This window comes from Paramormyrops kingsleyae, chromosome 23 (assembly GCF_048594095.1).
Source record: "Paramormyrops kingsleyae isolate MSU_618 chromosome 23, PKINGS_0.4, whole genome shotgun sequence".
In the NCBI taxonomy this organism is placed as follows: domain Eukaryota; kingdom Metazoa; phylum Chordata; class Actinopteri; order Osteoglossiformes; family Mormyridae; genus Paramormyrops; species Paramormyrops kingsleyae.
The window spans coordinates 5,516,001-5,543,891 of NC_132819.1; the positions used below are offsets into that span (position 1 = coordinate 5,516,001).

The window sequence follows — 27,891 nt, forward strand, 5'->3', positions numbered from 1 at the left end:
CTGCATCAGCCTTGGCCCTCTGACTTTGGAGTTGGCACGTGCCCCGTTTGTCATGCAGGATTCCTCCCACCCTCCAAAACATGCTGTTAGGCTAATTAGTGGCTGATGATTGCACATCAAGTGCACAAACTACTATATTCATTGCATTCTTTGCATTTATTCGTCTCTGTCGCGTACCTTGTATTGTCTGTCCGCGTTATGCCCTAATTGTTAGTCGTCTATCGTCATGGGGTCTCCAACAGCAGCAAACCGTGCCAACAAAAAAATCCACCGGCCTTGGTCGTGTGGCAGTAAAGATTCTGGTTCTGATTCATATATGTTTCCTTTGATGAGCTGTGATCCCATCCAGTGCGTTAAACAACGCATTCTCCTTGGGATAGGCTCCTGGGCTCGATCAGTATAAATGGTTAGAAGATGGATGGACGGAGTAAACAGTATTGCGACAACCGTTATAACAAACAAGTGATTGTGATTGTTTTTTTCACATGACATCATACTAGTTGTTACAAGAGAGTAGGAACAACAGAAGAAACAAATGAGCTTAGAAATGATTTTAGTCTATTTAATTATGCATAATAAATTTAATTAAAACTGCTGGCAAGATTATGAATTCTGAGCTGAACGGCGTAATGGAAATTGCGAATTTCTCCACTGAACCATAACCCTCCGTAATATGAATGTATAAATATAGAAAACCGCACAAAAAAGTTAAATAGTAACAAAGATATGGTTTTAACTAAAAATATAACTAAACAAACAATGAAGATTATTCTAATAGTGTTAGAATAACCAATGACTCCCCCTTGCATTAAAAAAATATGTCCAGACAGAACAGAAAGCGAAATGTTCAACGCAAACATTGTGTAGGGTGGGAAGGGGGGGGGAGTCCAACTCGATATGAAAATAATTTTCAGTCATTTAACTTTCGTGTACTGTAACACATGGGACATTCAAACAGAGATTCAATGTGACAGCTTGCCTCAAACTGACTAAAACTGCTGTATTATTATTATTCTCAAACCCACCCGCCTTGGCCCAGTGATTTTGATAAAACATCAAACAGCTGTCTATCAAAATTCAGCTCTTTTTACCTTGTTCCTTGTACCAGTACGTCAGGAGATGTGTGAAACATTCTTGCGCGGATACTTTGCGACATTGAAAGAAACACATACGACTGCTAAAAGCGAAAACGGTGGTGGACAAGGACCTATAGAAATGAAAAGCGATGAGCACCGCAAACCATTCAGCACGTTCGGTAATCGGACATGAGAACCGCGGTTCCTGGCACTGAAGAAACCGGCTAGAGCGGTTAAATAGACAAGAAGATCGACACCAGCTGTTAAAACTCTGGCGAGGGAGCGGAATCCTTCCTCATGGTTTTTATACCAAATAGACTTAGCATCTGAAACAAACAAAAAAGTGTAGACCTCGATCAGGTGACAATGCATTTCTTGAACCTTGAATCTTGAAAACAAATGGGATCAAGCTGCATGCATGAAAAAATGCCGTCATAGTCTTTGTATTTCACATTCAACGTGTGCTGTTCCACAAAGCATAAACCGTGCACCTTCACAAAAAGTTTTTAACATTTAAATGATACACGCTATATGGCTGGTGACTGGCAAAGAACGGCTGACGGTTTGGTTCCTGCAATCGCCGTTGTTCCACGCAGCACGAAGCACCTGATCAGAACGTGACCTGGCTGCCTTTGTAGATGGCCTCCTAAGGGCAGCCGAGATGTTTCCTTTCACATTTTCTTCCTCCAACACCTTAAGGTGATGCTATAGGAGGCTGTCATGCCATACTGCTCACCACTCAGCTAAATATAGGTCCTCCTAATCTTCCTGGATACGTTCATCCACTGTAGTACAACTGTATCACCTTGCTACTGCTGACAGCTCCGAGCAGAGATGTTTCAGGAAAGGTGAGTTCAAGTCAGGGATCCTCTGTGGGCACAAGCTGCCTCTCATAGTTCACATACCTCACGCACATTTAACCAAAAATAATATTCTACCTCTGGACAAGTACAGTTATGGCTAGGGTCAGAGTAAGATAGGCTACCTATTACATTTTAACAAATGACACTTAAGATTTTAGCAAATTGCGGGCAGCGAGGTGTCTCGCAATTAAAGATACAGACTAGTAACTAAACAGTTAAGTCTTCTGTGCGCAAAAACTGCACATTATAGTTAATGGATTGTCTGCACCATTGAATAGGTTTTGACATAAGAGACTTCATATAGATCCGGGACACCACTATAATAGAGTCAGAGGGAGTTCCATCTTCTAACTTGGGGACGCTGGTTCAGAGGCAGTGCTGAGAGCTGACGCTGCTTCCCTCACGAGTAACATTAATGCTTTGCTCAAAGACTCAGCTTTGACCTTTAGTTTACCTCATAAGACATGAAGCGTACCCATTGGTCATTAACATTATAGCCCATATGCAGTAAAATTGCAGGAGTTAAATGAACTCTGATCGAGTTCATTTGAACACTACGTACTAAAGGACTCTCTCAGACATCATATAACCGTGCTGTGTGTCGGGTGTAGCTCCTGCTGCTCCGCAGCCGAGGCAGACACGTATTTCAGCGTGCATTGTTTGCAACTTTGCAACTGTGGTCTTCGCTGCAGCCCCGTTTCTCTAAAACCGCACCCAGCCCTCTGTATAGACAGCGAAAGGTTTTATATTGTCTTGCACTCGTGGTCTTTCGGGGTTAGACATATCCGATACGGTTAATTAGGCTATGTTCACGGCTGCATAGGCAGGGTGAGAGCGGTTTTTCCATATTTTATCTCGAACTTTCTAACACAATACCCTTAAATGAGGAAACATGCTGAGCATGGCCCTGCAGGGCTCCTCTTATGATCATCCTGAACCGGTTAATGAGATAAGACCTGGATGGCTGGACATAATTCGTTGAAACATACGTATTGCAATGAAAAATAACACTTTCTCGTTTTTTTTCATTTGGGAGTGAATCGCATAGTTGTCCAGAAAGATGTTTTTTATGCATATCGGTCTGCCGAATACTTTTCACAAATAGACCACTGAAGTCGCGTAATCTCGGTTTAAAAGCGGTGTTCGGTTCGTGTCTTGAAGGCGTTAGTTTTATAATCAAAAAGTCATCATCATCACAACACTAAATGAAATCGCTATAGCAACTGGTTGCCACGGGTAACGAGGAATCGCTAGGACCACTTGCGAGAACGAGGGAGATTGAAGGAGCAGGCGAGAAAGACGGGGAGGGATGTAGGAATGGGTGTGTAGAGCGAAATGTGTGACTCGGAAGGAAGGTGTGGGGAAAACAAAGTTAGAATCATCGTTTCCTTAAGTGGCTGTTGGATTCCGAGATGCTGAAGTGAATAACTCGCACCTCCACTTTTCTCTTGGATATTCAGCTTTTATCAGGTCCGGCGTGGTGCGGAGCGCATTCTCCGGAGTTCTTCGCGCAGACACCACAAGTAAGAGAATAAATAAGACTGTTCGCGATTGCTGATAACGAGAAAGATCGTAATGTGACTTTTACTGGCTTTGCATGAATGTATATCAATTACATTAATATAAATTTAACAACAGCGTGTGGTAGTACATGAAATTGATGAAATTCAGGAGCACGCGCTTGCTGTTTCCCCGGTCTCCACAACCTGCGAGTGTGGATTTGATGTGTGTGTGCGTGTGTGTGTGTATGTGTGTGTGTGTATATATATATATATATATATATATATATATATATATATATATATATATATATATATATGCGCCTATGTCAATTCCACACTCACAAGATGTGTCCGGGGACAAATATACATGATATATAAATATACAGTGTGTGTGTGTGTGTGTGTGTGTGTGTGTGCGTGTGTGTGTATGTATGTTTGTATGTAGACACACACACATACATACAGTGCTGGTGGTTACATTTATTATTTAGGTGACTGAGAGTATATCGGTATTTGCTATGAGGTAGATGACAATAAACACTTATGTTGTTATGTCGTTAATCATTTAGAAAATAACTGAACAAACTGTTTACTTGTGTTTTTTACTAAATACTCCATAGATTGATTGGATGAGCGTTTTAAAAAATACATTAAGAATGTTTATATTTAGGCTAACGTGGATTTAACTGATGGGCAAATTATTATTTTCCGACACCTTGTTTTATCCCTGCAAACAGTCCTGTGTCGCGAAGCAGGGTGCCTTTCTGACTCAGAGCCATTAGGAGTCGGGAATTGCGATCGTGCTCTCGGGGCGCGCGTGGGCTCCCGCGCGGAGCAGCGCGGAGCAGCGCGGAAAGGGGGAACAGGGAAACCTGTTGTGTCTCCAGCGAGGGAAGAGGGGCACGCAGACAGGGAACTGATGGGAGTGATAGAAGGAAAGAAACTGATCAAGGTGTGTTTTTCCGGAGCAAGTTTCTCTTTCCTGTTTTTGAAACGTGCGGACTTACTGTAACTATAACCCCTGCATAAGCCTACCCTTAACAACTACGTGTAATGCTTGAGGTGCAGCTATTCGATATGTTAATATCGGCATCATACTTGAAGAGAAGGGTGCAAATCCTGGACGGTTGTGATAAGGTTTGTCGGGGGCATTGTTCAATTCACAGAATTGTGATTTTGGTCCGAATATTCAGCTTTTTATTTACTACATATTATATACTGATTTCGATTTATGAGTTGTTGTATCTAATTTTACTAGTTATTTTTATTTTCCACAGCTTTTATGACTGCTCTTGTCTGATTGTCACACCTTATAAGGACCAGACAATATTTAAAAATTTGATTAGCATAAGAAGCAGACACACACGCATACAACTCATCGTCCTTTGCTTTCCAAGCAGACTGACCGACACACAGAGAGCTCAGCTCCTTGCCTTGCGCTCCACCTTCCAGCTTAGAAATGGCCTTCCGTTTCCCCACAGGGACCAGCCCCCCCATGCAGCTTTGCCAGCCGGCTCTGGCACAAGCTCCAGTATCACTTATGTCAAGCAGGATATGGGGGACCCACGACTTCTCCCCCCGCAGCTCATGGCTCATCCTCCACTTACCCCTATTACTGTCACAATAGCCACAGTAACAATAACCTCACGAGATTAATACTTACTTAATGTTAGCGTCGGAAGCGCAGCGCATTTCCATATATGCACATAACCAAGCCCATTATTACGGTCTGTTGCGAGATGTAATTATTGTTTTATGGCACACTGCAAAGAAAAATAACCTAAGGCATTTTTGCTAGAGAGACAAAATCCATTTAACCGTTTGTTAAAACCTAAAATATGAAACACGAAAGCGATATATAAAACATTTTACATGGAATATCCTAGTTATATTAAAAGGCTTTAGGGGGGAGGGTAAAAGGGGGAATTAAAGTGTCTGACACCCCCTACAGTTTGACATGCTGTAAGTGTCCATCCTTAATCCCTACGTGCCGCACTTTCCTGCGGGTGGCTGCTGCGATGTGGCGCTGTCTGCCGCTCAGTCCATCATGAGGAGTTTTTCAAAGAGCTGAAATACGTTAAAAAAAACGAAATCCAAGTAGGCTTTGACATTAATTGTCTTTTCACATTATTCCTTACTTCTGCGTTCTGCATGGAATTATCCATCCATCATCCATCCATCTTCTAACCGCGTATTCTGGTCAGGACTGCGCGGGGCCTGATGTCGATCCCACGGCATCCTACACGGCGGGGCAACAGCCTGGACGGGATGTAATCATTTTCATTTATCTCATTTCTATCATTTCCTTTTAATCTTTAACCAGACTATGGTTCTAAACTAATCATATTCAGTTTTATGCAAGAAATCCGAAAGGGGGGAAAGAACACGCTGATTATGTGCCACAAGAACAAAGACGAAATTAAATTCTTCCAGCCGAACACGCAGTGTTATATGCATGGTGAATGGTTTAAAATGTCTCTTTCGGAAAATTTCGAGACTTTTTGGTTTCTTATAAATGCCATTTTATTTCAATCAGCTCTGATGTGTGCTAGAATGTTTTCTCATTCAGCCAGTTTCTTTTCTTATGGTCTTTAAGGCTCATGCCTAGAAAACTACCATGTTTGGCTACTGCAACAGAACAGACCGGAAAAAGGCCTGTTCTGCCGTACTGAGCACTTTCCCCCTTTATTGAAAATCTCCCTTTCAAATTGGGCAGTAGGCTGGGCTTATTTCCTCCGGTTGTCGTGCCGTGGGCAGACCGGCCAGCCTTCGGCGGGATTCGTCAAGGGCGTTGTTAAGGAGATGATTACCAGGTTGAAAACGCACAAAAACGGTGCAACAAAGGGGGAAATTACCGCGTTCCAGTACAAGGAGCAGCTGACAGCCCTGCCTCAATGTGCCGATTGAATTCTCCACAGGTACCTTGACTTTAATCGGTTCCATCCATCAAGCACTCGTTCATTTGTCTGACGTCTACCAGTGTCACGATGTTCAACAAGATTTCACCAAAATTTAATTGGTTGCATTATAAATATGCATTATTTCATTATATTTTTAATTTGCTGGGTGTTACTGGAGGCCCACGCTTAATGATACTTTATAACAGCTCTTTTTTCCAAATGTTCTCTTTAATTAAACATTTCTTTCCAATATTTTAACGTAAATACTATCTGAATATGTATGGGCTACTTCCTGTTATCGTGGGAGAAGGATACATCCAGGACGGACACACCCACTTATTGTGTTCTTAAGCCACACCCCATATGTGACGTCACGAGTTGCCAAGCCCCGCCTATAATGTCTACGAACCTTGTATGATGTAACACTTATTTTTTTCCACTTGTTTTTATCACTAAGGGTCAAGGTGGCTGCAGTTTACACAAAGAAGAATTTGACTATAGATTGCATCATACACTTTTTACTTGATCCTCCCTTTTACTGGACATATTCTGAAAACATACAGCCATTGTAAAGGAAATGTGAGATCTCTACATTCAGCAAATATAAGGCAAGACAATTGCAGTTTAATGAACGGAACAGATTCACCATCAAGATTCCAGTCACCAATCATATTCCTGTTACCATAGAGAGTTGCAGGAAATCCTGAAGCATGTCTCACCAGGTCTAACCAGTGGAAACAAGGTCACCCTAAATAAGATCCCAGTTCATCCCAGAGAACACACAACTGCAATTCAGTAGTTGCCCAGTAGGGGGCATGATTCAAACCCCCAACTCTGGAGGTACAAAGCAACATGGCTATCTATGAAGCTACCACACCATCCTACCCAGGAAATACATAGTTAAGAATAATTCCATATGAAGATTATTAACGCTAGAAGTCTAATCCATCTGGCTTCCTGCCTAGTTCTCCTCACAGTTCTTGGGGGCGGTGTGTTGCTCAGCGGGTTTGACCTCTGTGCCTGTGATCGGAAGGTCGCCGCTTAGAATCTCGTGCTCGGTAAAGTAGCTGCATCTCTGTTGGGCCCTTTAGCAAGGTCCTTACCTGCCTGAAAGATGTTCCAGCAGTGCTGGATAGACAGCTGACTATCCAGCTCTTCATTTCACTTTCACCTCTGTGTATGTGTGTGTGTTCCTTCAAATGTCACTTTCCAATGCACTTGTACAAATGGCACATAAAGCTTAATTTCATCGGGTAGGTGTTGGACTGAGTGATCTATAACTCAGGCAGTAGTGCCAGATTTGCACAGGTCTCAGTCCTGACTACGTTTTCTGATTTTCACCTCTGGCACACATCTGTCCTTGATTGCTCTTGGGTAATAACCTGCACATCGTTTGAATTGCAAGTGTAAAGTAATTCCCAAACATGGTTAAAAAATGACAGTTTGGGGGCAGGAAATATGCTGGCATTCATCCATCTTCCAACCGTTTATCCTGGATGGGGGAAGGTGGAGCCTAAAGCCTGTCCCAGGCAGCACAGGGCACAAGACAGGGTACACCCAGGATGGGATGCCAGTCCATCGCAGGGCACAAGGGCAGGGTACACCCAGGATGGGATGCCAGTCCATCGCAGGGCACAAGGGCAGGGTACACCCAGGATTGGATGCCAGTCCATCGCAGGGCACAAGGGCAGGGTACACCCAGGATGGGATGCCAGTCCATCGCAGGGCACAAGGGCAGGGTACACCCAGGATGGGATGCCAGTCCATCGCAGGGCACAAGACAGGGTACACCCAGGATGGGACGCCAGTCCATCGCAGGGCACAAGACAGGGTACACCCAGGATGGGACGCCAGTCCATCGCAGGGCACAAGACAGGGTACACCCAGGATGGGACGCCAGTCCATCGCAGGGCACAAGACAGGGTACACCCAGGATGGGACGCCAGTCCATCGCAGGGCACAAGACAGGGTACACCCAGGATGGGACGCCAGTCCATCGCAGGGCACAAGGGCAGGGTACACCCAGGATGGGATGCCAGTCCATCGCAGGGCACGCAGCTTTGCAGCATCAGTTATCCTATCAGTATGTCTCTGGATGGCAGGACCTTGAGGATATTATTCTAATTATTTTATTATTATATTTATAATAATAATTATTATTATTATAATTATTATTATTACAACAGTTTAATATACCCTTATTGCAGTTACCATTCATATCGAAAGCTGTTTTGATATAATCTCACACACTCCGGGATACTGATTCCAGCTGTCACAGTTGCATATTCAAATGATAAAATATTCAGCTTCATCGCTGCTCTACAAACAGCGTCCTCAATGATCTATGAAATAACCCAGGCAGCAGCCAGCTTCCCGTCCGCAGTGGGACGCAATCCGCTGGGCACGGCTGGCTATTCAAAGACCTGGAGTGACAGAAAACTATAAACGAATTCGACAAGAATTGAAACCAGGGGCTTCTTTTTTAACATCCTGGGAGACGTCAGGCTGTTTGCGCGGGGAAGCGCTTATTCAAGATGATGAAAAGCCGTAGGAGCCGAACTGCCCTCATTTTCACCAAGCCGTAAAATGTACCCTTTCTGTTTTGAGGCTGAAACAACTGCCCCAAAGGGTCGATCGAGTTTCCATTAGCCGCCTCTGTCAATTGAAATAGTGAGGCGTGGCCGAGATGCATGGCAGGACACACGGGGGCGGGGACACAGGGGCACTCACCCCAGCTGAAAGCCGATTGGCCCCTGGAGTGCCCCTTCCCCTGTCACTCACAGATTCAAAACATTTCATTGGCTAATGATATGGTTGGCCCCTCTGCGTGAATTATTGGTGCTCTAATATTCCCCCCCCCCCCTAAAAATCCTAGAATCACCCCTGTTACCCCAGAAGAGGGGAGGGGCAGAATGGTACCTCTGGTTATCAGGTGCTTCCCAGCACCCAGCCTGGTATCGACTCCTGTCTTCATAACAGCCCCCAGTCAGCTTCAGCTATGGACAGCCATTACACTGACCCATAAACAGCAAGTATAACAGCCTTTATTTTACGCTTGTCCAACAAAATGCACTAGTAAGGATCAAAGAACAGGGTCAGCTAATGTGTGTCCTTAGAGCAGCTGGGCCCAGCTCAGGAGCCCAAAAATGATGATAGACTGTCAGCCAAGGGATTAGAACCAGCAAGCTTCCAAACACAGGCACAGAGTGTTAACCCACAGAGCGACATGGCAGCCCTTCATGCAAAGAAGGTGCAGTTCATCTTTGGTACATTGCAGCACCAATTACACAAAAGGGAGGCATTTGTTACAGAGTTTGTCAAGCCAACAGCTCATATTATTGTTTGCAAAATAAGATTCATGAGATAAGATGTGTCAGGGCTTTTATTTCTGCATTTAAACAGCGAGACCAAACGAGATGTAAATTCCGCCTCTGAACATTAGATTTGTTTTCCCTTTGCACCACAGTTGGATGGATGCATCACACCCTCGAGGCTTCAGAGAAACACATCTGTTACCATGCGGCCAAAATCAAAGTCACTACATGGCACTAAACGGAATTCAATCTTTCTCTTGCATCGCCTGCCATAAGTGGGCCTTAGGGTCAGTTATATTAGCAGATTGTTCGATTTCCCATCTTGATTTGGGTAAAAGGCCATTGTCGCCTGCATGGCTGCAGGTTCGAATGTGGCCCTGACGCTGTGTGTACCGAGTTTGCACAATGGCTTTTCGACTCTAATCTAGTTTTCTGCCGCCGTTCACAGGCGTGCTGCTCAAATGAATCACTGACTGCAGATTGCCCTCTGTGCATGAGTGCCCTGCCATGGGCTGGAATCCCATTCAGGGTACACCATTCAAACCTCTGCTGCCCTGAATAGGCTCTGGATGCTCGAGACTGTAATTGGACGGGAGTAGATAATGGAAAAACGGAAGACATGGGTGCTCTATAGCAGATTAGGATGCTGAATCTGTGACCAGATGGTCGCCAGTTCAAATCCCAGGGTTAGTGGAATGATTTCATCACTGGGCCCCTGAGCAAGGCCTATAACCCCCAATTGCTCCAGGGACTGTGTGACCCTGCCTTCTCCAAAAATGGATGTAACTATGGATAGATTAATTGTAATTTATGCATAACCAGTGCTATGGAGCAGTGTTTCTGAACCGGGTCCTTGCCGACCCCCAGATGGTCCACATTTTTGCTCATGTAAAAGTTACATATGCACAAAAAAGGCCCGAATTGTGATCATGCAACTTTTTATGCAGAATCCCAGATTTCCCAACCTAAACCTTTGGGTGTATGGGTGTGTGCAACATTTTGGACAAATTGGGAAAAGGCGACACCAATGGTAAAGCAGGGAACTGCAGGTAACCAAAGGAGCCCGCCCATGCCAACAATCCATATCATCAAAAATGTGAACTGAGATGTATTTTAAAAATTATTATTTATCATTTTATTAATTTCATTTTTTTACTCTACTGGGATTCTGGTTGTTTGCTTAAGCCAACGACTATGTATTTGCCATGCAGGATGTAATTTGCCGTTTCTGATACTAACCCTTGTCACCTATTCCCATGAACTGAAAACATCTGCAATTGTCACTAGTTGCACTAAATGTTAATTTGGCATCAGACATTGACATACATGGAGCCACATATAAAAATAGCCTATAGCCATAAGAATGTGACTCGGTGTAACGGCATTCTTTCTAGATAAATGGAAGGATTAGAATTATTTCACTGTTTGGACAATGTGTAATGTGTTTACACTTTATGCATTAAATGCATGTTTCCCTGTGCTGTGGGTCCAAAGGCAAGCGTATAAAATTGCAGCATTGACCAATTTTCCTAATGTAATCCGGGCAATTGGCTGCATTGACATCGCATAAGGGCCCCTGAAATCAAACCGAATTTTATTCATCAAATACACAGCAGTACAGCATACAGCAGTAGACATATGCAATTCTAGGGACACTGGGGGCCCTAGGCAAACTCTCCATGGGGCCCCCAGTGCACCCTCCCCTGGCATGGTGACATGCATTAGCTTTATTTAAGGTGGGGGGCCCAGGTAACTGCCTGCCTTGCCTGTCCTGTCCCTCTGCCTCTGGCAGTAAATGCACACAATGAAAGGAGTGCTAAGTATCTGCTTTTGTCAATGGAAAACCACTTCATTCTCTTAATGCGTAAGTAATCTGTGATACCAACATGACATTAACAGATAGAGTAGCTGAGTTAAGCTATTATTCACTCATATTGAGTCTTGTTCACCACATCAGTATCTCCCAACTGCTCTGGCACAACGCCGCGTAATGGTGCGTCCCCTATTATAGATGGCATACGCATATCGAAGTTTAAGGACAAAGATTGGCTAGGCATCATTGTCTTTTATTGCGGTTCACAATGAAATTTGAGCAAAGATTGACAAATGAGGCCCTGGATGTCTACAGGAAACCAGCTGTGCTATTGAAGTCTTAAGAGATTCACATGTTCAAAAGGAGCCTCAAGGCCATTCGCCAAACGGCCGTTGTCTTCTGGGAGGTGTCTGATAGTCCGGGTTAAACGTTGGTGAGTTAGATACAATCTAGTCAGGAAACAGGCTGTACCAGCAGAAACTTGGGAAGACAGAATGACAGTGGGTAATTTGGGGGGGCACGCTCCCTTATCTGTGCTCAGAGGAACGGATCTGCCTCTGTTGTTTTACTTTTCGGCTCCTTAAATCTGAAGTGAATGTTGAAGAATGAATAGCGGCCCTTTGGGACGATCGCACCTGCTTTATAGAGCTGTTGCCGTTTCAAAGTCTGCTCCAGTTTTTTTCCAGCCTGCCACACATTGTCCCAATAAATTCAATTTCAGGTTTTTCAATCAGTTAACAAAGGCCTGGTGACCCCAAGCACAATTCACGGCCCAGTCTGTCATAAAAACACCACTATTTCTCTCAAAAGTAGAGCTGCACTATATTTGTCGCCAAAACGCATCATTGGCTAATGATGAGGTTGCCCCCCCCCCCCCCCCCCCCGTATGAATTATGGTCCCTCTTATGCCATCGCTATCATAAAAAAAACATAGAATCGCTCCTGATTGTAGATGCCCTGTTAGCTCTCCCGTTGTTCGAGCTGAGAAAGCCGTTTCCTTCGCTTGCCCAGTCTGATTTATCACACAAATGCTAAGAAACTCTACAATCACATGAATCTGTTCACTGTCCCAACAGATTCAAATCTCCATCTCTACATTAAATGCAGAATTAAAGTAATCCTAATAGTGTTGTTTTTTATGTTTGATTTGATGGTTATTTTACATGCTCTGGGGCTTTTCGTTCCTCTCCTCCACTGTTGTCTGGCTTCTCTCTCTCTCTCTCTCTCTCTCTCTCTCTCTTTCCCCTTTTCCCTGTTTCATGCACCATTCAGTATAAACAATGTTGTAAGGGACTGCAACACACTCATGTCAAGTGCCTTGTACTGACCCTGTTGTGAAAGGCGCTATATAAAAATGTATTTAATTCTCCCATCCCCAGTCTGGCTGGTTCTGAATGAAGGTGCGTCTTACCACAATTAGCATCCAGTTAAAGCATGGTAAAGAAGAAGGCCTTGTGAATTCTTATTAATATTTCTGTTCATATTTTTGGAGGTTAGTGTGTGTGTGCCCTGTCATGGGTGCCCTGGATTGCTCTGGACCCCCCATGACTCTGAATAAGACAAATGGTTACAGGAAATGGATGGATGGATTGATTTTTGGTGGTAAAGGTTGATTTTTTATAGATGGCAAGACCAGAAAAGTCAAACACAAAAATTGCAATTTCCTTGATGTAGGATTCAATTTAAAAGGACAAAAAATGCCTATTCTAACCACAATGTCGTTAACTCTTTAATGGTTTCAGTTTTGGGCAGGGGTCTTTGCCAACTAAGTAACCTGCCGCACTCAAGATGGCCGTCTGAAGTGGATGCACGTGTAGAAGTCGCAGAGCCGCGTGGCCCGAGACGACACACCTAAGATGGCGGAGGACTTCCTGAGCAGCACCCTGTCGGCATCAGAGCGGGCGGCCCTGCCCGCGCCCTCCTCGCTGACGCTGGAGCAGAAGGCGGCCTTCGTCTTCGTCCTGCTGCTCTTCGTCTTCCTCGGCCTGCTGATCGTGCGCTGCTTCCGCATCCTGCTGGACCCCTATCGCAGCATGCCGTCCTCCACGTGGACCGACTACATGGAGAAGGACACTTTCGACTATCGCATCGCCTGAGCACCGCACCACAGGGACCAGGGACCCCTGAGAGTCTCCCGGTGTTGTCCTCAGCCATGTAACCTCTTCTTAACCCTTTAACAGTTAAAAAAAACTTTTGTATTCGTTATTTTTATTAATGCCTAGCCATTACACTGCTCATCAGTGGGCATTTCGATTGTTTCACTCAGTAGAAAGAACACTAAAAGGTGTAAATGTGAAGCGTAAGTACAGCACATCTCACCAAGCCTCTAGGATAAGACTGTTGAGCCTGGGATTAAGTCAAAAGGAGATGTAGCTATAGAGGTGGAAATTTCAGGTCCAAAAAGTACAAATCCAGACCAAGATTTTGTTTCAACCCAGCCACTTAAGTGCTCTGTGACTCTGACTCTTTATACTCAACTGGTTGATCGAAACAGAATCTTGTCTGGATTTGTACTGTCAGGACCAGCACCTTCCACCACTGTGCAGCTAGTGGGATGTATACAAAGGTTTCTACGTGCTTAGAAACCTTCCCTTTAATCCCTTTGCCTGATTATTGTCGAAAGACTTTTATCTGAAATCTATGCTGAAAATTTTGATTAGTCTAACTGAAGAGCAAATTTCCAAATCTCACTCAGTCCACAGGGTACCTGAAGGGAATATGTTTGTAAGTAAGTATCATGTCCATGGACTGAGTTTTGTACATTTAACAAAAGTTCTTCGCTGGAGTTCATGAGGACTGGATTTGGTTCCCAGTACTGTAACATATGATGAGGAATCCTGACTTTAGGTCATTGGCGGTCTCACACAACAAAGAATGGACTGAGTGAGTTTGGGAAATCTGCTATTCAGTCCTGATAAGAGAGGTATCAGTAAGTCTCCTCACAACCCAGCCCTTAGCGAAAGAGCATCCCAAGGACCTGTCCGCACCAAACAAACGAGCCCCAGCATGATCAACAAATCCGCAGAAGCTAACGCCCCAGGCTGCCCCCCAGAGTAACCCTTTCCCTCTGACACATAGCCTTTCTGCTCTAAATCACCGCTAACTTTCCCCAGCACAGTTTATAGCATACAGACTGTATATTTCCACCTCTGCGGAAGGTGTGCAGTCGACTCTTAAACTCCCTTTTCAATGGCACTGGAAATTTACCCTTTAAGGATTACTGCGCTGCCACCTCAAATAGCAAGCAGACATGAAAGGTGTAGAATTTTTATCCCCTAATCCACAGCCAAGTTTGCTGTTTGTAGTCCAGGGCTCTGTCAGTATCAAACATGCAGCAGAAGTCACCATTATAAGGATATAAGTGACGGCTTAGATGACTAATGAAAAACTAAGACTCTGCTGAGGTACACTGGATTTTGAAGGAGTACCCAAAAAGTAAAGTAATTTGTTGGTTATAGTACAGTTATCAGGGACAATGTGGTTTTATCAGTTGAAGCTGATGTAGGTATGACACTTTAATACATATATGAGATTTTCACCTTCTGCTGTTGAGTAGTTGTTCCTGAATGAAGACTAATGTCACCCCTCCAGGCTATAGCCACTGCGGGAGAGAGGAAGCAGTCACACTAATGCAGTGTTTCTCAAATCTGGTCCTCAGGGACCCCCTGACAGTCCACGTTTTTGTGTGGACTGTCTGGCAGGGAGCTGGGAGGGAGCAAAAATGTGGACTGTCTGGGAGGGAGCAAAAATGTGGACTGTCTGGGAGGGAGCAAAAATGTGGACTGTCTGGGAGGGAGCAAAAATGTGGACTGTCTGGGAGGAAGCAAAAATGTGGACTGTCTGGGGATCCCTGAGGACCAGGTGGGGAAACATTCCATTAATGCAAAGCCAACAGTGAAATCTAACCCTTTTCAAAATAGCAGATTATGCGAGGCATGGATATCAGAATGTGTGTGTTGAAACATCCAGCTGGGTCCCAATGAAGGTTCAAGAGCATCATTGTTTACATGTTTATAAATATGCATAATGGCACGTCTTTGAGTTCGTGAAGGTGATGCAGTTGGGGGGTCAATGGTCCCTCGGGTCAACACCAAAGCTGGAGATTCTCTTTAAGAACACTTTGCACTTGGTAGAAGTCCTTCACACGTGTCTCAGACGTAAGCTGTAATCTGTGGATTAATGGGGTTTACATTTGGTTCATGTTTTGTGGGCCGGTGTTTGTCACAGAATTTTAAACCGATCAAGAATGAAAATATGTGGAATCGATACAATGAAGGACTAGAAATAAAAATGCTTTAGATACAACACTTGGTTTTAGGCACACAAACCTCCGTGGTGGGTAAAGTATTTGCTTTAAAATTCCGCAAGCATGATGCATTAATGTCAGGAGTCAAACGGCGAGATTTGCACAAGTGTGAGTCACATTGATTATGAAACTATCCCTTTATCGTCAGTGTCTGTTACTCTTCGTCAGTAAAAGACCCCATCGTCGGTACTCTGCCTTATGAAACTGCGTGTTTACAGTGTGAAGCTGGCCAAGCTGTAACTGAATCACCATGGTTTCTGTCACTGCTGAAATGTCAGTCATGCCGAGGTTCCGTAGTACATGTAGGTTCACTGTACTGATGGTGTGCAGTCATGTGATCTTCTTTACTTTGGTTCATTAGCTGATCCATGAGCACCTCTAGCACTAAGACTGTCTGCACGTTCAACACCTGCTCCCTTCAGCGCACTGAGGACGGTGACGGAAGTCCAAAGAACTTGCACTATGTGAATTTACAGCGTGGGGGAAAAATGACCAGCCCGCATTTCATGCTAAGGTTTACTTTGCTGTTAGCTATTTACGGTCCAGCCTACTTTTAAATCGCATTTGGAAATCTTCTTGATATCTGTAACTGTATCTTTTTTTGTAATAAATTTTTCTTGGGTTAACTTGTGTTGTTTCTTAGTTATTTGTTTTTTTGGGAGGGGGGGAGGGTGCTTCATTCACAATGAGGAAGTGAACAAAAAAACAGAACCACAAACTGTGCCTGAAAAACAAGTGAAATGTGCCCTTTTCCAAAGATGCCAAATGTGACAAGCTGAGTGACGTTGACCTTTTCTGTGGAGGAGGAACCTTCAGTCTGACCCCTGCATCAAGCGAGGGCATGAAGCCTGCAGCATGCAGACAGAGCGTAAACATACAGTGAATATAAAAAGCCTGCACAGCCCTGTTAAAATGGCAGGTTTTGTGATGTAAAAAAGCGCAAACAAGATAAATCACATCAGAACTTTTCCCAACTGTGAAAAACATGAAATTGGAACAGACACTAAATAAGTGGGAAAAAACAAGAAACCTTTCAGGAAAAAAATACAAGGTAACACTTTACAGCACGGTTTCTTAGGAACTCAGTTACTGCTCAAGAACGAATCCATAAATATAATTTGTGGTTAATTAATACATTATGTATGTGTTAGTTCATGATTAATTAATAGTATAATAGTATATGACGTGTGCCCCCTCAAAAGTGTCACAAAATGAATATTAAAAACGTACGATGACCTGGTTGCACAAGTGCGCACACCTGTTCATAATTGACGGTGTGGCAGTGTTCAGAATCAAGCAATCACATTAAATATCAGGCTAAATAGCAGTTACTCTACTGCTGCTAACAATTAAAATGACTCTGCTTGATTTGATTATTAGGGGTATGTAAATTATATATATACCTGCTGCAGATAGCGAAATAAAAAATAATACCTATATATCTATTTAATAAGTCAGATATGTCAAAATACAAAAAGCATATATATTGATATATTTAGCAAGGTGTGTGTTGCTCTTAACATTCTATGATCCTCTTAGATACCACTCACAAATCTCAGAGCGTTTTCAAAGTCTTGTCGGAAAACCCCTGCAGACAAGATGTTAGCATAGCTGCGCCGCTAAGTGCCCAGAACGCAGCGGTTTGCCGCGGGAGATGCTGACCCTAACTGCAGCTGGCGTGGACGCATGGTGAATTCGCCGTCTACGCTGGGCAGCCCAGGCAGAAGCGGCCTGCAGTGCACTACCGAGCCGCCTTGATAAATTCGCACCACCACACAAGGGAAGACGTCCTCCAGGATCTTTCTCATGTCACTGCTCATCCTGAACTAGCAAACATCACCAGTGTTGGCTGTGGCCAGCAGGAGAAGATAATAGGAAAGGTTTTCAACACTGTGTGGAAAAAAAATTACTGTCACACTAGGATTCGCAGAAACGCCGGCGCTCACGCCAGGGAGTGATGTGTCTGCCAGTGCTGCATGCTGGGAAGCCAGTGTAAGCTGTCGCTATGCTAGCTTATTGATGGAGCGATAACATCTAACTCCACATATTGCTCAGGAGACGCCGTCCTCAGAATTGCTGGGGATGTCAGAATAACTGACGCACATTTTTGTTCTGGCTCCCGAAAAGCTGAATTTAAAATGGATAATTAGCATGCATGGTTAACTGAAGCCATGAACGAAAGGAAACCTGAAGCCATCATTTTCAGGAATATTTCTGGAGAAGAAAGTCAGTTGAGTGGATCACTAATATACTAAATCTCCTGGAAAATCATATATTTCTATTTTTACAGGACATTTTTACAATGCATTTTAGAGTGCTGCGTTTGATTATATTATCCATAATACAATTGTGCTCTAATAATAACCGATCATGTACAATATATCTAATTACTCAAGGTTGCATATAAGTCAATGGCATAGGATCTATGTGGGTTTGTGTACTCATTATGCCTGAGCAATATATTACCATGCATGTAAAATCCTTAAAATGTAAGATTCTTTTTGTCATTATGTTAGAGTACGCCCCAAAGACCAACACACTTCATGACGATGTTCACTCAGAGAAATAAGCAAATAAACTTAAGAGGCAATTCTTAGGTAATATATCTCTCTGGTTTTTTTTTACTGATCATACTATAGTACTTCTGTGCTTCTGTCATGCTCTGCCTCCATCTGAGTCAGACGTCTGACATTTAAGGTGGATGTTCCCTATGGCAGTTCAGGCCGTGGATTCTGAGGTACGAAAGCAGCCTGTTGGACAGTGGGGATATTTCTGTTAAAATTCTCATTAAACTGGCAGCGTATCATAACCCCAGAGAAGCCTCTTTAATCCCTTGATAACTGCACCACCAGACATTAGGCTTGGATTTCATATAACATTTATATATCATATTTATTAGGCAGACACTTTTGTCCAAAGTGACAATCAGGGCCGGAAGAGCTTTCCTGGAGAAATTTGGGGTTAGGGTCATACTCAAGGGCCCAACAGTGAAATCAATTGAACAGTCAAGGGATTTGAACCAACAACCTTCGTGAGCACAGTCATAACCGGCAGGTTTTCAGGCCTGGTACCACACACACCCACACCTCTGTGACATTTAACCTAATGATAAAAGTTCGGCTCGCTTTCCACACTATGAGCACCATCTGAGCCTGTAATTATGCTAAAGGCTCTTTTGTCAGGGTATAATTATGACGGCACAACATTGCTTGTTTGCCACCATTAATAGCACCGCAGTGGCCCATAACTCCAGGTCTTAATTACAAAATAGTAGGGGGTATGAAGAGCCCGCTGCCGTTCCCTGCTACCTCAGCGGGGGAGCATGAGCAGAGCTTCAGGCCGGCGGCTGTGTAGAATGTCACGGCAGGAGGTCCTTCAGAGCATCACTAATATGCACGGGGGACGATTCCATTAATTATTCTTACCAAAATAAAAAAATTAAGCACGGGGCTTTAATTCTGCTTTGATGTCATACCAGTGCGTCCACACTGGGCTAATCGGACGTAGCTGCCCTACACATGAATTAGCGAGCGTTCGAAAGCAATTACATGGCATTAGCGCCAGACAGACGTCAAATAACACCGATAAATGGGAGGCAGGGCACAGACAAGCCTGTCTAGATGCAGACCTGATGTCACGTGACAGCGCCGTCTGAGCGGAGGGTCTTTGATTGACAACCCCCCCCCCTCCCATGTCAAACCCCCCTCCCATTCAATATTACCACAGCACACCTCATGTTCTAACCACTACAGCTAGTTCCCATGGAAACTGCCCCCGAAATAGGTTTTGATGGCAACACAGCCTCCCACCTGCAACTGCCATTGGAAGAGAAGAAATGAAGGGAGAGCAGGAGGGAAGGTATTAAAGAGGGCTGTGAAATGAAGAGAGAAATGGGGCAAAACTGAAAGAAGAGGGACGCTAAAAAACTAGCCGGCCTACTGACAGGCTAGCAGCCCTTTTGATGTAAGGCGCCCTTCATTGTAGACGCTATCAAAGCATTTTTTTTTTTACAAAGGCTAATGCTATATCTTTATTGCTAGATGAGGTTTCAAAGCTTCAGGGAGGCGAGGGGGGGTGGGGGGGGGTGCTGTTCACTGTCAGTCACTGCCTGGTATAACCCAACAGGAACCAGCAGACCTCTGACAGTGAATAATAATCCCAACCGCGTGCTAATCCCGGCCTTTAGGAGCCCCAAGGCTTCACTGTACCGTGACTCTTTGGTACAAACAGTCGCGTTATCTTCCCCTCATTCTCACTGATCTCTGTGCCTTGGTGTTACTGTTCATTCACCAGAAATATTCTAGTTCCGTCTGTGCTCCGACGTTTTTCATGAGTCATCATGATGGGATGTCTTCCATAGGGTCAGCAGGAACATAAAGCGATGCAGTGAGAGGAATATCTCGCTCCGGGACTCTGTACGTCTTAGGACATCCCATTCCCAGGAACACGACGGGAGGCCGCGCTCAGGGAAGCGGCTTTTGCATAATCTCCGACAGTCGTCCCCAGCTCCCAAGAAAGAGACGTGAGCGGGACCTGAGCGTATTACCTTTCTATTTCAGGTAAGGCGCTTCCTCGCTCTCTATCGAGCCGAGGGGCGCGGAGAAACTACGTGAGGAGATAAGGACGACGTGTGAGAGGCCAGAGCGAGGAAATGGACTTGAGGAGGAGGATGATGTGCCCGTTTGTGGGGGGGGGGGGGGGGAGATGGTATAGCAGGGGCCAAGGGAAAGGAGTGAGAAAAAGACAAGCAGAGGATGGGATCGGCGGCAGATAGGCGGCACTTAAAGGCCATCAGCCCGGCCGCCGCCACTTATCGGCTCGTGCCAGAGGGCTGGGGGGCCCTACCAGCTCAGGCAGCTCCGGGGACATCGTCTCGCCAGCTGCGGGAGGGGGGGGGGCCACACACGCGCTGTCATGGCACTGAAAGGTACATCCCTTAGCAACAGTTACTGGAATGACGACAGAGTCCTTTTTTGGAACACAAATGGAATAATAAAACAAAAGGAGAGAGACTGGGAGCACTGGGAGCACTGACGTGGCACTAAAGGGGTCTCGTTCGTCCCCTTCCACTCGCAAAAAGGTGTCCCTGGCCTCACCACCATTTTAAAACAATGGTCTAAACTAAACCACCCCCCCCACCCACAAGCTGCCTGGCTCCGTCTGAAATGGTTTCTATATTGCTGCACTGCACTAAGAATCTTTCCCAGGAGGCACTAACGACATTCTCAGATAATCTCCCAGACTCCGGTCTGAACAATACAGGGGCCCAAAGGAACCAGCAGCACTGATTCATACGGGCTTTTATCAGCCGGTTAATCCAGTCAGAAGAATTACCGTTGTGCTTAAGAGATTTCCCATATTTTCTCATCGCGGGCCTCAAGAAATCTCCTCAACCCGAGGAATGACTCCGACTTCACCAGAATATGCATTATGAGACCTTTCTTAAGATCATTTAATTAGGCTAACGGCCAAAATTAAGACTTTATTTCCAAGGGCCGACACTCTCTGCTAGGGCTAAACTTTCTACAAGAAGAGTTTACTGCAGTGTTTCCCGATCCAGTCCTCAGGGATTTACAGACAGTCCACGTTTTTGCTCCCTCCCAGCTCCAGCAAAAATGTGTACCGACTGTAGGTCCCTGAGGATCAGAATGGGAAACGTTGGTTCAGAGCCAAGTTCTGTAGTCAGCATTAACAGTCTGAGGGCTTGGATGTTCCTTGAGCTTTTAAATACAAAAGACAAGAAAAGGCCCAGTCGACTTTACATTTATTAGGTTCGAAAGCACTTTCAGTGTAAGCAACTTGAACTGCTTACAGTATCACACATTTTTACTGCTGGATTCATACAAAAGCAAGATTTAAACTTTTGGCCACAAAACCAAGTCAGTTTGCTTCTTGGTTATAAAAGCTACATACTTGATGATTGAAGTTTTCATAACTTCTGTTGCTGTTTTAACATCATTCTCTCTCAAGATTGCAGTTTTGGCCCAAGCTAGAAACATTGTGTTTTATATTAATACAGCACATGCTTTTATCACATTGCCAGCCATGGGGTTTAGCTGGCATCTCAGGAAGCCACACTGTGGTACACTGCATTAACTGCAGATTGTGGAATCGGGGGGGGGCACCCTGGAACATGCTTGGGCAACTTGTGGAGCACAATTACATATGCAGTGGCAAATAATCACGAAAAAACTAGCTACAAATTTACCTAAAAATGCAAACTGACAAAACTATATTGATGGAAGCTTGAAATATATCTTTGAGACGAGGCAAATGACGTTAATTACTCACTGAGTGCTGCGATTTGATATCTACCAATCAGATGCATTTTTAGGTGGTAAATTTAATGTTACATCACTGGCAGCGTTGGCCGAATCTGAACGTGCATCGCGAGGCAAAGAAGTGCACTGCGAGGTGAGCAGGCTTTGACAATTTAGAAAAAACGGTAAAGATGAAGGAGGCTTTGTCTGAGTTTTTCTAAAGCAAACAGATAAACTGACATGACTTTAAGGCCCCCCTCCCTTACGCCCCCCCCCCCTCTTTGGTCAGACGTGCTCCGCAGTCCATGGTAGTAATGCTGGAATGGTGTTGCCTTTCCAGCTGGCCCTACATATATTTTTGTGAAGCTAATCCTCATAGGATAATGTTCTGCTTCCTTTCATTATGGTCTAAATCCCGCTGCTCCCGCTAGCTGAGTCACTCTGAGAGCATTCTGCAAGCCTATTCAGTCCCCATTGCCTACATAAACTCAAGCAAATCCATCATTTCGTGCAGGGGGTGAGCAACGTGAATCGGCGAGCATGAGAAAAAGCGAAAGGGAGAGACGCCAACGGCAGTCGCGGCTCCAAACTGCCCACCCAGGCCCTTCAAGCAGTTCACATGCTGCAGAGTCCAAGAAGAAACATTCTTAAGCGTTAAAAATCTTGGCTGGAAACCTATACATGAGGCATGAAGAAGCGAAACATGACGCCTCGGTGAAACTGAGCCCTAATCAAGGTAGCCGCAGATGAGTCGTAGCGGTTTTGACGTGTCGAAGCTCTTATTAAGTTCTCGTGAATCAAACCACAGAGGACAGATGAAAGGTAATACTGCCGCAGAACTCAGAGCCTCCTGACCTTTCCAAGATGTCTCTGGCCCAAAGGTGTCGCGCGTCAGTCTAGGCGGGACATGCCGGATTTCATCTCAGTCGATCTCTTAGTTCGTTAACCTTTTGCATGCGAATGAGCCGCCGACGCAATGAATCTCATTGTATAGCGTTAAGCTGTTTAAAGTACTCACCATAATTCTTTAGTTATGTTAATTGGAAAACTGTTGCTGATCTGACTCCCACTGCATGCTTCCTATGATACTTCGTAAAACCCAACGCAGAATTAATATAAAGCTGGCTGCTAATTGAATTTTAAGTTTATAGCCTGTTAAATTAAAAGGAATGTTGGATATTGAAAGGGCTAAAACGATGTAGATATTTTATGTCAGCGTAATGGGTGTACCTGGGTAATTTTGGTTTTACACAACGAGAATTTCTCTGGGACTCATTAACCATGTTCTGTACTATGCAGACTGGTCCAATTCACAGCTCAAAGTGCACTGATGAATACTCTGGCGAGATGAGATTCTTTCATAAGCTCCACACTATACCATCTTCTGCTCACTGCGGGATGACATAAAAGGGCATTCAGATTAGAATTAAAGGTGAAAGGCAATTATTAGGACACAAAACCTTTAAATTTAGAAAGCCCATTTTACATTGTTATATAATTAGTGGAAACTCCCGTTTTCATGAACCCTCCTGGCTCCTGGCGTAGGATGCAGTTATGAGTCAGAGTTACAGATTAGAGTTCATCCCACCCACATTAAATAAAAAGCACGAATATATATATATATATATAATTCATTGGTATTTACAAGGTTTGGAGAGAAACACTAACTCAGAAACCAATTTAAACGATGTTGTGGAGATCACAAACTCCAGCACACGATCGACTGGGAATCTGGTGAAGCAGCCAGCATTTGTGAGACCTCAACCACAACTGGTAACCATTTAACTGTAACAGCAAAGCACCTTGTAGCGGAACTTTCAGGGTCAGGTTAAATCCTCTTTGGTAATCCTGCCATCACTGGTAAATGCCCATCATTAATTTATACCGCTGGACTTTCACATTCTAAGGTAAACGTTACGTTTACTTATTTAGCAGTGGCTTTTGTCCAAAGCAACGTACAAGCTGATGATCAGAGAGCAGGGCTGGCAAGGTCTGTCTTAGAAAAACAGAAAGCACAGAAAAACATGCAGTCCTGCCCAAAATGCTGCAGTCATTCCTTTTATCTTTTAAATACCGTGCCCAGAAATTTGTTGAAGTTGTTGAAGTTTGCACATGTACTTCAAAAATGAATTAAAATTTCCTTAATGCCCAAGTACTATAATATGCAGTGGCTCATGGACATAAAATAGAGTTACAAAAGGATACCAAATTCTTGTGATAACTGGGAAATTACATGAAGCCGTGGTTGGCAGATCTGGAAATCTGAGTGAAAATTCCTCATCTTGATCAATTTACAGACAAGTCTTAGCACTAAAAATTGAAACAGCAATTAAAATTTCTCACTTAAGCAAAAAAAAACAAAAAACTCATGGCTTGCACACATGGGTTGATTTACTTTACATTTCATTTTAGTCCAGCTCCAATAACTTTTACTTCATCACATAAACAGAATGTGGCCAGACATACAGTACAGTGGTACCTCGGTTCTCGAACTCACTAGAACTCGAATTTCTTGAAAGTCGAACAAACCAGTTTGACCTAGAACTCGATCTGAATATCAGAAGTCAAACCGTGAACGCTGACCTAATATAAATTGTATGCGCCAGGAAATGAGTCATACTACAATGCAATTCTTACTTGAATGCCTTCTTCACAGACTGGACGATTAACCAAATAAAACAGCACAACATTACAGTAACTAACAATAAATAAACCACTAGCTTACGTGTACTATTAGAGCATTTATGTAATTTATTTAAACTTTATTTTACCAGGTAAATTAACTGCTTTACGTGACATTCGGGAGAAATAGTCAAACGCACCCAATGACTGGACTGGGGAAACAAACTGAAACGCGGACTTAATACAGAGGACTAATGACAACAACCAGAAACAGCTGATCACATGGGGATCCCACACGAGGTTAACGAGGGGGCGTGGCACACGGAAGGAGCGGACGATCGGGGCAGGACAGGGGTAATGTTAGGATAAGATCTTTATCGTTTTGGAAGCCAAAAAAATGCTCTTCTTGTTTTATCCTGTTCATTTTGTGTTTAAATAAAAAAAATATATATATATTTAGGTGTAATTTTGGGGGGTCGGTGTTCTGACAAAACATCCTACCTATCGAGACGTGCTATCGAGCCTTTCTGCGCATGTGCAGTTCCACCGTCTTGGGATTAGGGTTGGGTTTTAGGGGTTAGGGTTAGGGTTAAGGTAAGAGTTTAAGGGGTTTTTGGGGGGTTAGGGTTAGGGTAAGAGTTAGGGTTAGGGCTATCGATTAGCACTACTGTAGGATGTTTTGATAAAGTAGGATGTTTTGTCAGAACACCGGGAACCAATTAATTGGTTTTCCATTATTTCTTATGGGAAAAATTCGATCAGAACTCGAACCTTTTAGGATTCGATCCGGAGTCCGGAACGGATTAAGTTCGAGAACCGAGGTACCACTGTATATATATTTAAAAAAAATACCGACACTGTGAACGTTGTGTTATTCAAGTTCCAGGCAGCTATGGTGTCGTATGTGAAACCAACCTTAACATTTCTCGGTTTATATTTTACAATCGTTCTCCCAAGGCCTACTTGATCTACCTCGCACAGAAACAGGAACTGCATCATGCCACTGTTTGAGTAGCACTTAGCCTAGAGGTCAAACAATTATATTTGCACAGAAGTCGGAGCATAATGTCATTTTTGGGAGGACCCAGGCAGAGTCATGGGAGATCGCTTCTTGCCTTTCTGACGCCGTCTGTTTTGATCACGCAGTGCCTCGTCTCCGTAATTGACCCACCGTAGGCTGTGGCCAAAGCCATGGTCCGCTTGCATCTCCAGGTGGCCCCCCGCCTGAGAACAAGCCGGCTGCTGAGCCCGCAGTAAGGCGAGGCCCCTGCAAGCACTTTCAGACTGCTAGCTGTAGCACTTTTTCCAGCATGCTAAGTGCATTTGCTGTGCTCCAACTGGAGCACATTTTTCAAATCCATCTGGTGACTGACTGCTTGGTTTTAGCTGGAATATAAAAATCCATCAGTGGGAAGAGAGATGTTTTTCCATTTTTCCTTTTTCAAAATGATATTCCTTCAAGGTGACTCCGAGGTGAATCTTCCTTCCTGTCTTTGGAGAAACTGCCATAAAGTAAAAAAAAAAAAAAAATATTCAAAAATAAATTCCAAGTGCTGATTATTTGGGTCTCCATGTCCAAATAATTCCCAGTTTTTTGGGTTGGCATTAAACCCTGAGCCACCTGGAACATTCTAGAAAGGACATGTCACTTTGCAAGACTTTCACAAACCGACACCTTTCAGGACCTTTTCCTAAAGATACACTATGCTAGTCCATATGATCTTCTTTGTACTGTACCTTAGGATGCTAAATGTTCTGTCTCACCTTATTACTGCCTCTGCTGGCATGTTTGATCTCTCCAGCCACTGTGATTCAGGTACATTTTAGTGATGCTAAGAGTTACAGGTTTCATCTCAGCCATCTTTATTTGACTGTCTTCTAAAGGAAAATTCAGAGTCATGGTTTGAAATCATGAATTCTGGAGTGATGAGCTGGTCACCTGCAAGGAACTTCAATCAAACGCCCCAGTATTTTTTCACAACCCACAAGAAACGTCCGAATAGAGTCTTCATTAATGAAATGTTGGTGAACATTAAATATTAAACACCATGTCCTCTTCATACGACCGTGGCGACTGGTAAAATAAAGAGGAGTGGTCGTGTAATTTAATCAAGGAAAATCATATATGTAATTTGAAAAGAGCTTCATCAGTCTTTGTCATATGCTGTCATCACACTGAATAGCTGCTCTGGCACAGACGAGGGCAGACTGCTCCCACTGCACCCTGCTCTGTGCCTGAGGCTCTACTCTGAGGTTCTGCACATGACGAAGGTCACATGACTCAGAACGCAATCCATCCTATCACGTCACAGCACAAGCACTGTATGGCAGTAGGATGTATTCAGGTCTCTTTTGTCTCTCGGCACTGCATCCAGCTCTGACCACTAATAAATGCAGTTCCAAGACATCATGAAACACAGGCTCTTTATACAGCATTATAAACATGGCTATAACTATTTATAAAAAGGCATACAGTAACACATTATAGCCTTGTTTATTATGCATCATAAATGCTCTATGAAGCTCTCGGTTACAATGCACCATAAATACCTTCATAATGCATTATGATGGCTTATACAGACCATTATAGTGCATTATGAAGGTATCTATAATGTGAGAATATCCATTTAGTGTATGGCTGTTGCTAGGAGCCCTTCTGGAGAAGAATAAGAGCCGTCCACCTACACACCACAGCCCCCGTCCCCAACCAACTCCAGCCTCAGCTGCGGCCCAGTGCATCAGCCTTCCAGAGGCCCAGGGCCTGGTCTTGATCACGACTCTGCCCTCGACCTTTTGGCAGAGGCGGCAGGGAGTTCTGCACGCTAGCTCCAGCGGCCATCCAGTGTCATTTCATGATTTGCAGTTTGGTCAGAACAGCACAAGCTGCCGGCATTTGTATTATCAAGACCTCTGCTTGTTGTGTAGTGAGAATGAGTCAGACACGCAAGTACTGTGGGGAAATAATACGGCAGCCGACTTTAAAGTGTGGGAAGATCGGAAGCATCATCCTGCTGTCCTGCATCATACATGTTCTCAGACAGACGTGTTTCTGCGTGTTTTGAGTCTTTAAGTCTCCCTCAGAGTCAGGGGACAGAACCTCTTAGTAAAAGTGAAAGTACCTCCACGAAACTGATCATGTTTTTTTTTCCGCGGCACGTTGGAGCACAAAGGAGTTCGTAGATTAGCAGTGACAGAACTAAAACGTTACCTGAACTACAAATTGCAGTGTGCGGCT

The 27,891-nt window shown here is 44.1% G+C and overlaps 1 protein-coding gene across 3 annotated transcripts; it reads left to right on the forward strand.

The window, feature by feature from the left end:
- Window positions 1–1,745: 1,745 nt before the first annotated feature.
- LOC111854223 (cortexin-3-like) lies at window positions 1,746–16,400 on the forward strand. 3 transcript variants are annotated; one of them, XM_023831988.2, is made up of 3 exons: window positions 1,746–1,924; window positions 3,400–3,462; window positions 13,211–16,400. In XM_023831988.2, exon 3 carries the CDS (start codon window positions 13,325–13,327, stop codon window positions 13,562–13,564), a length of 240 nt encoding a protein of 79 aa, XP_023687756.1. In that variant the 5' UTR covers window positions 1,746–1,924; window positions 3,400–3,462; window positions 13,211–13,324; the 3' UTR covers window positions 13,565–16,400. The 3 variants fall into 3 exon arrangements, with proteins under 3 accessions (XP_023687756.1, XP_072562083.1, XP_023687758.1); XM_072705982.1 differs by lacking the exon at window positions 1,746–1,924 and having other exon boundaries at window positions 3,218–3,462; XM_023831990.2 differs by lacking the exons at window positions 1,746–1,924; window positions 3,400–3,462 and adding an exon at window positions 6,263–6,359.
- The last annotated feature ends 11,491 nt before the right edge of the window (window positions 16,401–27,891 follow it).

Coding starts and splice junctions, on each gene's coding strand:
- LOC111854223 (XM_023831988.2), top strand. CDS start 13,325: ATGGCGGAGGACTTCCTGAGCAGCACCCTGTCGGCATCAGAGCGGGCG.